Source organism: Scaptodrosophila lebanonensis, unplaced genomic scaffold (genome assembly GCF_003285725.1).
Source record: "Scaptodrosophila lebanonensis strain 11010-0011.00,11010-0021.00 unplaced genomic scaffold, SlebRS2 tig00000001-arrow-pilon, whole genome shotgun sequence".
NCBI lineage: Eukaryota > Metazoa > Arthropoda > Insecta > Diptera > Drosophilidae > Scaptodrosophila > Scaptodrosophila lebanonensis.
The window spans coordinates 20,687,500-20,700,690 of record NW_022060529.1 but is presented as its reverse complement, the minus strand read 5'-3'; the positions used below and the strand labels follow the sequence as shown (position 1 = coordinate 20,700,690).

Sequence of the window (13,191 nt, the reverse complement as noted above, 5' to 3'; positions counted from 1 at the left end):
ATACTATAAAACTTAAATTCTTAAGAAGCGTAGCAAAAATGTAACTCTGTAATTGCCATCTTAAATAGCTTTCCCAGCAAAACCAGTTACCTTTGAAGACATACAACTTCAGTTCAAAAAACAAAAGACAAACACGCGAAGATGTCTTGGACGATTAATTAGCATACTCCAAAGATTTGGAATTCAGAGCTCAGATTTGCCCACGCCCAGGGAAACCGAAGAAGTCGATAAGGATAACGTGTCCTTAACCACATACGATGACGATGACGATGACTGTGTGCTGACTAGACACTCAAAAGTAGTCAGCAACAAGAAGGCGTTGCAATAATGAGGATGCAAGTATGAGGATTTGAAAAGTGGGCTTTAGATAAGACTACAAGCATCAACGCCAGCAAATGCGCATGCGTCACATTTGCCACAAGACCTCGGTAATGCCCAGATGTTATAAGCATGACATACTCACAAATAACTGGGTGTGATCCATTTTAACTTCTGTAAAATGTTGTATGAAAATATGTGAAAAAAATTAAAAAATGCTATAATTTTTAATTTACCACTATTAATTAGTCGAAACAGTTTTTTTTCGGGCTTTTCGATTTGGAGACTAACGGAGATAAACAAATTAAACTAAGAATCTGGCAGTAGGTGTATAATTATAGCTAACATTCATGCACTACTCTCAATAAACAGTTTTTGATGAGCTGCCCTTTTACGGCTTCTACAATGTTCCAAAAGTTGTATTTAATTGATTTTGAACACTCAATTATTTTTTTGAGTGCATACCGAGTGTATTATGTGTGTATATTTATGCAGCATCGTACTTCAGTTATTGGCCAAGCCACAAAACGAAAGCCAAAAAGTTTAAAAGGGTTATCAACACATAAAATCGCTGCCACATTCCTATATCCACACACACTCATACATACATACATACATACTTGTACATACATACATACGCTGAATAAGAGTGCGTGTTTGTGACTGGCTTGGTTTGGTAAAATTTTACCCTTCAGCACACAATTCGCTTACTTTTTTCCGTTTTCTTTCATGCTTTTGACGTTTATTATATTGCATTATATTCGTATTTATATTCGAGCTGCTGTTGGCTCAGCTTTTGGCTGAGATTTAACCAAAAGGCGTGTGCGAATTGGTGTATTGTGTGTGTATTTGTATATGCATGTGTATGTTCAAAAGCGATGGCTGCGGCTCTGTCTGCGTCCCAGGCGTTGACATCGTGGGGAACGATTTTGGTATTCATTGTAAATGTATTTATTCTGATCAATAAGGGCTTGTTGTTAGTTGTTGAGGAAAATAATACAACTAAAAATTCATATTATACATTCGAGTATATAAACAATTTTTAGGCCTTTTATCCAAAGGCGGAAAGGGTATACTAGTTCTTTGCGAATGAATGTAGCACACAGAAGTAGGCGTGGCAGTATGACAAGACGTAATTGTGTCCTTCTGAATCATACTAACAACACTATTTTCTACCGGGGCTCCAACAAATTACTCATTGAGTGCCACGCGTTCGAATGTAGAAAGCAGACAAGTGTGTATAGTATTTGTATGGTATAAGTACTACAAGTATGTGTGATATAGGGGTTTTCTACGATGGCACGCGTGAAGGTACATATCATAAGGCGGAATGTGGGAATGTACTGTTCTTCATTTTCTACCCATCGGTTTGCTCCATATCGGAAAAAAAAGAACTAGTTCCTACCATTTCTACTAAGATGTTTGCTTACATACAATAACAACTCTAGTTCGAATCGTCTCATCTTATTCATCAACCCCGGTAAAGGATATAGTTAAGTGGTCTGCTAGATACTTAATCACATTTTACCAAATAAACAATCCACTCTTTTATGTGGGTATTTCAATCATTTTGAAAACTAATTTTGGTCTAGTGTCAAACACAATTTTAGCAAATAACAATTTCAAGAAAGTCTAGCAATACAAAATTTTTAGAACCTTTGAATTACCACCTTTATCTAACTTTTTTCCTATGTATTCAGAAGAGCCAGGTAGCAATGCACCTAAAGGTATTTCGAACTGCAAGAAATTAAAGCTTCTGCTGTGGAAGAATTGGGTTCTTCAATGGAGTCGAAAAATGCAACTAGTCGGAGTTATTTTATTGCCAGCGCTCTTAATACTGCTTTTGATCCTAATGCGACAAACCGAGACGCCCGAAAATGTGCCGGAACAACGCTTTGCGGCTGTACCCATTGATAATCTTCAACTATATCTGAAAAGAGTGGTAAAAGGAGCTATTTTCGTACACGATAATGGTACATTAAATATGCCCATCCATGTGCTATGCTATACCCCCAAAAGCAACGAAAATGACGCAATAGTCCAGGAGGCTGTAAAGATGCTGCAACTTACGGGCTCTCGCGGCTATAATACTCCCGACCACATGGAGTACGATCTTCTCAAACATAATTATATCGCTGGCGTGGTATTCAAGTCCACTAACATTGACACAAGAACCCAAGAGTATCCAATGGTCTTTAAATATTCGTTACGATTTCCTAGTGAGCTGCGAACTTCAAATAATACACAAATTTTGAATTGGCAGACCTATAGAGTTTTTCCAATGGCTGCACATCTCGGACCCCGAAATGACAAGGAAATTGATGGAGGTGTACCCGTCGGTTACATAGCAGAGGGTTTCCTACCAATACAGCATGCACTGACCATGTCCTGGTTGAAGCTAGCCGACGAATCCAATTTTGAATTGTTGCCACAGCTCCAGCTTAAGCGATTTCCCTACAACCCATATATCTTTGATAGTCTTCTGCTGGCGTTAGGTGCGATTTTTCCATTTTTTCTAGTGACCTGCTATATCTATCCCTGCACGTTTATTACAAAGTATATTGCAGCCGAGAAGGAAGCTCAACTCAAGGAGATCATGAAACTTCTTGACCTGCACAATTGGTTGCACTGGGTGGCATGGTTCATCAAGAGCTACCTGGTGCTATTTGTGATAACGGTTATAATTTTGGTCATGCTTCTTGTAGGAATTAATGCTCCACCTGTTCTTCCATATAGCAGTTTTACGGCCCTGCTGTTCTTCTTCCATTTCTACATAGTGGCAAGCATTTGTTTTAGCTTCATGGTGGCAGCCTTTTTCAGTAAGGCCAGCTCTTCAGCTGCCATCCTGATCATTGTATGGTTCATTTCCTACATGCCTTTTACATACGCTCTAATGTACTATGATAAACTGGGCTTAGCAATCAAGCTAATTCTGTGCTTTTTATTCTCTAATACGGCGCTAGGATTTGGAGCCCACATAATCGTAGCCTTCGAACAAATGGGTGAAGGTATAACTTGGGGTAACATCTTCAGCTCAGTTTCGGTAGACGATAATATATCTCTCCTCCACGTGATTATCACGCTAGTATTAGGATCCGTGTTATATATGCTAATCTGCCTATATGTGGAGCAGATACATCCGGGACACTATGGCATTGCAAAAAAATGGTACTTTCCCTTCCAACGAAAATTTATGTATCCATTCACATTTGCAGTAGTATCCCAAAATAACAGAGACGTGCCGGAGGAGCCGTGTACATGCCCCCCTGTGCAGTCTGAGGCATTGGAGCAGCGAGTCGGCATCCGGATACGTAATCTTCACAAGCGTTTTGGTGACAAGGTAGCTGTACAAGATCTTAGTTTAAATATGTACCAAGACGAGATAACCGTGTTGCTAGGACACAACGGGGCTGGGAAGACAACAACCATCCACATGCTTACCGGCATTATTTCACCTACATCAGGCACGGCTTATATTAATGGTTGCGATATCCGAACCGAATTGGATTGTGCTCGCAGCTCGCTGGGGATTTGTCCACAGCACAACGTTCTTTTTGGGGATATGAGTGTGCGTAATCATATTAAATTCTTCAGCCGTCTGAAGGGCATGGAAGGAGAAGAATTGAAGCTTGAGATTAAAAAATATCTAGTAATTATGAATTTGGAGAAGAAACAACATACAGCCGCCAGTAAGCTATCAGGAGGCATGAAGCGAAAGCTATCGCTGTGTTGTGCTCTCTGTGGCAATACCAAAACAGTTCTGTGTGATGAGCCCAGCTCCGGGCTAGATGTGGCAGCACGGCGTCACCTATGGGATCTTCTGCGAGCCGAAAAACCAGGTCGTACCATTTTGCTAACCACACACTACATGGATGAAGCAGATGCGTTGGCGGATCGCATTGCCATTATGAGCAATGGAGAGCTAAAATGTTATGGTACCTCGTTTAGCCTAAAGAATAAATACGGATCCGGATATCGGTTGGTTTGCATTAAAAAACCGGGTTGCAGGTCAGATAAGGTAACCGGATTTTTAAGTAAATATATACCTGGCATAAGGCCAGAAACTGAAGTGGGAATGGAATTAACCTATCGGCTCCCCACTCGGAGTACTTCAGTATACGCGGAAATGTTCAGTGCCCTTGAGAATGAGTTACAGCGGTTGCAGTTGGATGGTTATGGTATAAGTGCGGCCTCATTGGAAGATGTATTTGAAAAGACAGGTGCAGACAGATATCGGAATGTCGGTGGACATGAGGTGACCAATAATGTAAGACTGGGTTACAGATCAAACCGAAAGCGTTTAGTTGCCGGTAGAGAACATGGTATCTTCGATGATGACGTATACGAATCCCGCTCAGGTGTTCGCTTTGGTATGCGTTGGAGAGCAATGCTGAGGAGAAAAGCCCTGACAACAAAACGAAGCTGCTGGCTACTTATTCTTCAGTTATTACTACCTATTTTTTTCATGGCAATAACACTAATAGTTGCGTCCGCCCAAAGTACGCCTAAAGTGCTTCAACCTCTAGATATTTCATTGAAAATGTTTCCCTCCGCCTATGTGGTGCTAGAGGACAATTCTGGGTACGAAACCAAGGAAATTGCCGACGCTTATAAGAAAGTCGTAGGCAAAGATGCAGGCCTATTAAACACAAAAGGCTCCAGTTTTGAGGATTATATTTTGAAAGAGTCCAAAGAAAATCGAGCGCTTGTGGATCAGAAATATGTAGCCGGCGCAACGATTTCAGAAACTAACCTCACCGTCTGGTTAAACAATAAACCACTTCATACGGCTCCACTGACGCTTAATTTAATGCACAATGCTATGGCGCGTAAATTATTGGGATCGAGTGCACGTACTCATGTGGTTAACGATCCTCTACCCTTTAGCCAGGACACGCTACAGAAGCGTTTGAAAGCTGTGAATGCTGTGGGACTTCAAGTTGCATTGAATCTGGCTATGTGCATGAGCTATGTTGTTGCATTTTTTGTGATACCCATAATTAAGGAGCGCGAGACACGAACAAAACTATTGCTGTTCCTTACCGGGGTGGATGTCTTTTTATATTGGGCCTCGCATTTATTATGGGACTTTGTAATTTTCACTTTGGCTGTACTACTGGGATTAATTACTATAGCCATTTTCCAGGAGCCCGGATTTTCTACACTAGAAGACATGAGTCGTTATCTGGCCTTGTTACTGATGTTCGGCTTTGCTGCTATTCCTTTCGCTTATTTGATAGTCAGCTGTTCAACTGAGACCGCTTCAGGATATACAATGACAGCTCTAATAGGTGCGATAGGTGGAATGGTCCTATTCTTATTTCACTTCACATTGATCCATGCCAAAAACAAAAAATTAGCGGACAGGCTTGTAATATTTTTTCGGCTCCTTCCCCAATTCTGTCTCGCCAACGGTGTTAATAACCTTTATTTAAGCTTCATTTTGCGCGAGGGTTGCAGCTCCCTAGCCGTAGAAAAGCTATCTTATGGTGATGCCTGCAGCATTATTCCGGCTTGCTGTAATATACCTCCTTACTTTGGGTCGCCAGAGCCTGGCATAAGAGTCGAAATGATTTACCTTTTTATAGAAGGCATTTTACTATTCGTGTTACTCCAAGTCTTAGATGCAAAAATGTGTGCTGGGTTGCAGAGTTTCCTGAACGAGTGTTGTGGCGTAATTTGCTGTAAAGCCGCCAATAGGCCGGAAGGCGGACAGGACTCAGCTCGATATAAGAACGACGTTCAACTAGAACGGGACGCCATTGCTAACATGACACAGGACGAGCTAAATGACCTGCCCCTTGTTGTGGATCGCATAAGGAAGAAATATGGGAACATCCAAGCTGTCAAAGAATTATCATTCTATGTTGCGCATTCCGAGTGCTTTGGGTTATTGGGCGTTAACGGTGCTGGTAAGTCGACAACATTCAAGATGCTTACTGGTGATGAGGTAATTACTTCGGGAGACGCCTATGTCGATGGGATCAGCGTACGCCAGAACATGTCCAAGGTGTACGATCGCATCGGCTATTGTCCGCAGTATGATGCTCTGTTAGAGGAACTTACCGGTGGCGAGACTATGCGTCTATACTGTATGCTTCGAGGCGTACGCCGACGTTACATCAAGGACGTCTGCAATGATTTGGCCTCAGAATTGGGCTTCATTGAGCACATTGATAAGCCTATAAAACACTACAGTGGAGGAAATAGACGCAAGTTGAGTGTTGCTATTGCACTAATTACCGACCCCTCAGTGCTATATCTAGATGAACCGTCGGCTGGTATGGATCCAAGTGCTCGTCGCAAAATGTGGAAAGTATTGGCGATGATACGGGAATTAGGAAAGGCCATTGTGCTGACCTCACATTGTATGGAGGAGGTTGAGGCCTTATGTATGCGAATTGCAATTATGGTGGACGGACATTTTAAGTGCATAGGCTCTACGCAATACCTTAAGAACAAGTATTCAAAGGGATTTATTCTTAAAATCAGAGTGGCGTCCGGTAAAGCGACAAATACCCCGCAACGTCCATCAACGGCATCCCACCCACGACCCAGCGCCCGTGCCTCAGCAACCATCCCGCGATCTAGTACCCGTGCACCAGCACCTAGCCCACGTGCAAGCCAAGGTAAATCACTCTCAGGCCCACGAGAACGGCAACAATCTGGAGCAACGAACCCAAATGACTTTCCTTGCGCAAAATGTACGGACAACATTCGTCAAATAAAGAAATTCATAAGAGAAAACCTCCCCAACGCCCAGTTGAGGGAAGAGTTTCGGTATCAGTTGACTTACTTTATCCCAAAACAAAATGCAAATTGGCCGAAAATATTTAATTTAATTGAAAGCAATCGCGTGGCATTAAATGTGGAAGACTACTCCATTACCCAGATGGCATTAGATGAAATGTTTTTAGAATTTGGAAATAATCCGAGTAAAAAATAATTCAAAGCCTTCATACGAGTATTGCTGAACATTCTGAGTGTTTAAAATTAGTATTCATTCTCAGTCTTCACTTATATTCATTTAATATACTTGTAAAGCCCATATGAATTGGGAATGATATTAAAAATTCTCTCTGAAAAACGTCAGTTTAATATACGTCAGAATTGTTGTTTTACACTACAGTTTTAAAAGCTTTCCTAAATATATTTGATATGTTGTGTTCTGTATAATGTTACAACATTTACATCACTCTTTACAATATCCTAATACTATAACACAGGAACGATTTTTAAATGAAACAAAAATTTCGTTTTTAATGATATTGAATGAAAATTGGAAATGCAAAGCCTGTCAATTCCATTTAGTTCACGGAACTTGTAATTTTAGAGACTGATGTTTGTGTAACAGCATATAAGAAGTTGCAATAGTTATCCTTTACTGTTCCAAAAGATGAATTCTTACCGGTTTGCAAGCGTCAATCTATGGACTATAATTGAGCAATTTTACAAAATCAGAAGGACGATGTCTGCCTTTTCAATGTGCATTTTCTGTCAGCATGTTCTTGGCAATTCTACAAGTATATATTTCCCACAACGGATACTTGAAGTCAACCTTACGGCTTAATTGGACCTTTTCTGGTAATAGTGCCTATACTAATTAATAACCCAGTTATAATTCTAATATTGGTTGCAGCTCCATCATGTTAAATGTCTCTATAAGGCGCACCATTTTTGTTGATATTCGTTTTTTATAGGAAGAGGCGTGACTGACACATAAATCAGAGAGTTGCGAACACATCTGGCTCGATCACTTGATTTATGATGATCGACGAAAAACCGAGACGATCGAGTATGAATATGATCTTGTTCGAAGCTCGAGGCAGATGCCTTCCCCTCCTACTTCAAAACATATATTTATTTATACAAATTCTTAAAACATATATTTATTTATTTATTTTGCCTCATGTTATGTTTGATTATGATTCGTCAATTCTACAGAAATATAATCTCTGCACATGGTCTTCCCCCAGCTGTATTTGTTTTTGCTGGTTGGATCAACTTAATTCTGTACTGAACATACATACTTGTATGTACCCAGTGTACTACCCACGCTTAGAAAAACATTGGCACAATTCTAATCTTAATGTATGTTAACGGAACATATATGTAAGTATATACCGTATTATATCTCCGACCCCATAAAGTATATATATTATGAATCACCATGACGAGAGAAATCGATCTAGACATGTCCGTCCGTCTGTCCGTCCGTCTGTCCGTCTGTCCGCCTGGATGAACGCAGAAACTATAAAAGCTAGAATAACCAAAGTTGGTATCCAGATTCTCCTAGGTCCGAGAAAGGACGAGTTTATTTTTTTTTTTTATTTTCCCCCCCTTCCCACGCTACAGAATTTCGTCAATAGCGTCCACATTTCAAATGCTTCCTAAACCAAACTTTGGCCTAACTAAAGCGGGTGTCCCGACTTTGAAATACTCTGTACATATGTTTACAATAATTATAGAAAATAAAAAAAAACAAGATAGAACGCTACAGTCGAGCAAGCCCGACAGTAAAATAGCCTGTACTCTCCACAAAAAGGAAAAAATTAAAAAAAAAAAAATTTTTTAAAAATTAAATTATTAAAAAAAATGAATGAATGAATTAATTAAAATAATTAATTAAATTAAATTAGAATACATGTTTATGTTCAGTTTAAACAGCATACATTTACATCACGTACCTATGCGTGTTTATATGCGTGTTTATATGCGTGTATGTATGCAGCACAAAGTTAAACCAAAGCAGCAACAACAACAACAGCTGCGGGCAGCGCTGCCGACAGAGGCAGCGCATGAGCAGCGATTTTACTTATGGCTATAACTTTCTTCAGAATTGACCTATCATGATGAAATTTGGCACACGGACACATTAGTACTAACTGGATGTACCTACCAAAATTGATTTCAAAATTCCGAGAATTACGGAAGTTATAAGAAAAAATACGAATTGCGGGGGAGTGGGGGGGTGTATCAGAAAAAATAAACAAACTCGTTCTGCCTATTGCCTATAGGAACCTTGATACCAATTTTGGTTATCCTAGCTCTTGTACTTACTGAGATCCTTGCGCTCATACAGACAGACGGACAGACGGACAGACGGTCAGACGGACAGACGGACATGGCTATATCGACTCGTCTTCTCATCCTGATCAAGAATATATATACTTTGTGGGGTCTGCCACGCCTCCTTCTGTGTGTTACATACATGCGCACAAAACTAGTATAGCCTTTCACCCTTTGGGTACAGGCTATAAAAAGAAAAAAAAATTGGATCGATTTTACCTCTCTCGGTATTCGAACTCACGTAAAGGGTGTATAATTGCACATTTACATAGCAATTGCGTCTGTGTGAGTGTATGTATGCCTATGCGCATCAATTCGTGTCTGTGTAAGCATTTTCGCAGTCAACCAAACAGCAACATCAACAACAGCCGCGGGCAGCGCTTGAGCAGCGCTGTAGCAGCAAATATATTTATGGCTATAACTTCTTGGTAAATCGGTCTATCATAGTGAAGCTTGGCATACGAACACATAATTACTAACTGGGGGTATTTGCAAAATTTTAGTTCGAAATTCCAAGAATTACGGGAGTTAGAGGGGGGAGGGAGGGAAATTCCAAAATATACATTTTCTGCGTATTCACACAAGACATCTTGGACTAAAATTTGGTGTGCCTAGGTCTTATAGTCTCCGAGATATAGGCGATTATACGAATGGAAAATCGGGAAAACCCCCATAGGGGGGAAGTGGGGGGAAAATCAAAAAAATAAAACAAACTCGTATAGAATACACACATAACGCATCTTCGTGCAAAATTTGGTGTCTCTATCTCTTATAGTCTCTGAGATCCAGGTGTTCATACGGACGGACAGACGGACAGACAGACAGACAGGGCTAGATCGACTCGTCTTGTCACGCTGATCAAGAATATATATACTTTGGGGGGTCTGCCACGCCTCCTTCTGCCTGTTACATTTTTCAGCTCCCGCAAACCTAATATACTCTTGTACATTTCATGTACAGAGTATAAAAATGTGGATAGCCAATATTTGTAGACAAAGGTTTACTACTTCAGTTGAAGAGTCTCTCTGGGATTCTTTTCAGAAGCCAACATCAAGTAACATCAAACATTTTCCAGTTTTCATTTCACCTTTTATGAACATTTCGTGTTTGTCGTTCTGTAAGCCCGGGTTAAGTCTCGTGAGTACTAAGCACAGCCACACGTGTGAGAATTCCGTAAAACAAAAAAGCCTTTAAGTCTGATTTGGGCAATTCTTCAGTCAGACAAGTACTTACTATGTGTATGGATGCCATACAAAGACAAAAACAAAAGCAACCGCGCTGCATATTAAAAAATCCTTTTGCTGAAAATAAACGAGACATTCCTTCGGCGGCAACAGCAAGACAGCAGGAGGCAGTAAGGCATGGACCACCTATTGGTCACATCAGCATGTCAGAAAAATTTTGTGGCTCCACATGAGTGTCTGAACGAACACAATGGCAGTGCCAGTTGCCATCACAGCCGCAATGACATACGGCGAAGACAGCAGGAAAAAAAAGATATGTGATGGGAATGAAGATTAATATGAAAATATTGCGTACCCGCAGCGTAGACGTGCGTGCGCGCTAGGCTGACATTTTTCAACACCTTTTGCACACAAATGGTGACAAAAAGGGTATACAAGATTGATATACATAACACCCATTATAATACGCCTGCTATAGTAATTTCCAATACCGTGTATTTTCGTGTGTAATGTCTGTAGAATTGCAGTTTAAGCAAAAGAGGGAGACGCACTCGGCTACGTTTGTTGTTTAATATTAACATTTATAAAGCCAGAGTATACTGTTCATAAATTCTTTTTTTCAATTCTTCTGTCTTACAGAGTTTTATATATTAAATTGAATAAGTCAGTTACTGCCTTAAAATGTTTATGCTGTAAAATGAAAAATGATTCCGCGAATTCTAAACATAGAATTGTCCAAAACTTTTCAATCTTTTTCCTTGTTACTCGGTTGTTAAGCCTTGCATAGATGGCGAAAAAGTCACACACAAGAGACAATTATACATTTACAATTATGTATATTTTAAATTTATCAAGAGCACTATGCAAGATATTCATACAGTTGGTCCATCTAGTTTTTTGAAAGCTGGCAAATTGATATTATTCAATGTCCATCAATAAATGTGTAGCATTTTTTATTGAGATAAATTTCTCATAAATTTCTTGATTTCATGAAATTTCTGAATTAAATTAAAATAAACTACTCAACACCATGTGCACCAAAATATAAATCCAGACTACTGCAAATGTAAACAGATTTCATAAACCTTTAGGAGATATTGTAAATAAGCCCCTTTCTGATTTCAAATATTTGCCAAGAATTGGCGTAGAGCTGTTTACGGCTTACGACTTAGGGCGTACAAGCGGGTAAGCCAGAGCAAAGCGTAAAAATAAACAAACAAATAAAGAGAAGCGGCAAAAAAAGTTCAAGTTCAGGCTGATTGAAAATGAAATGTGGCAAAGCAACGCAAAACTTTCAAGCGGCGAAATAAAAAACATAAAATATTGATACAAAAATGCATTAAGCATTTAGTTGTGAGACTGCTAGTGTGGATAAGAGAAAACTTTCACAACTTTATTTACAAACTAATGGATTTTGCGAGTAGGCTATGAAGAAAATAGCAATAGACGTGGCTAAAATATTCGCTGAGAATGCAGTTTTCATGTTGATTGAAAAAAGCAAGAAATACTGTTCTCCCTATTTGTTCAAGCACATACTATATTGGTATACACTAGTATTTTGGCACAATTGCAGAGCAGATGAATCAAATTGCCAATAAAAAAATAAAATAAAAGGGTTTTAGCCAATTTTTTGAATTGCACCCTTCAAGATCTTTTTAATATATAATCCGCTTTTAGCAACCGGGTATGCAGTAAAAAGGTCGCGCGTGATAATATCGAAAAGTTGAATAAAGGCGGTCAAAGCGTTGAGACAGAAGCTTGAACAAAGTAAGCGAAAAAGGAAACAGAATTCAGCCAAGAGTAAAAGAGCAAAAAATAATAATAATAATAAAGAACAACAAGCCGCGCACAAGCTGCAGAAAATCTTGAACAAATTTGTGGCTTGCGAAGCGCCCCATGGTGTATATGCAGAGATGCGGCATACTTAAAAGGATTTTTCATTTGATTTTTATTTAATTTTATGCGCTTTATTTTTGACAAGCTGACCATTGACTTTCCACCCTCCCTGACACGTTCTCAAGGTAAATAACAGCAACAAGAGGCCAATGCACCTCGGCATTAAGCAATTGAATAAGCATGAAAAACAAGTTAAAAGCTCCAACAACTTCCAACAAAAATTGCCATAGAGACATTTTATATAAAAATATTGTGGAAAAAAAGTTGTTTATCATGTCAATACAGTTTTTATGCCTTGCCATTGCCTTCATCTCTCCTGCCCGCCTGTTTTCAATCTTACTGTCTCGCCCCCTCTGACTTTCCTTGCTTTTGGCAGCTTAAAATTGGCGCCGTTATGATTTTGGCACACGAATACTCTTCTGTGTGGTCGTTTGCCTGCGTGTCTGTGTGTGTGAGTGTGCGATTTTCTTGATTTGTATTTTTGCCAAAACCGAATAATAGCAACAACAATGAACTGCCTTAAAACTTTGCTTTGGACAAAAGGAAAAAAAGAAAGAAACAATCGAATCGAATATTCAGGCGCCGCTTAAAAAGCATTTACGCATGCATACAAATTTCAGCTAAATTATTTACCATTTACAAAAATGTCTTGCTTTGCAATAAACCGTGAACGAACCCTTCAAAAATGTTCCCAAAGACCTTAGTAAATAATTTATTAAATACT

General features: G+C 39.5%; 1 protein-coding gene across 1 annotated transcript; it reads left to right on the top strand.

Annotated features, from left to right (window-relative positions):
* Positions 1 to 2,170: 2,170 nt before the first annotated feature.
* Positions 2,171 to 7,264, top strand: LOC115631954 (ATP-binding cassette sub-family A member 3-like). The gene is made up of 3 exons (XM_030528857.1): positions 2,171 to 4,688; positions 4,803 to 5,520; positions 5,755 to 7,264. The coding sequence occupies exons 1-3, from the start codon at positions 2,171 to 2,173 to the stop codon at positions 7,262 to 7,264; spliced, it is 4,746 nt and encodes a 1,581-aa protein (XP_030384717.1).
* The last annotated feature ends 5,927 nt before the right edge of the window (positions 7,265 to 13,191 follow it).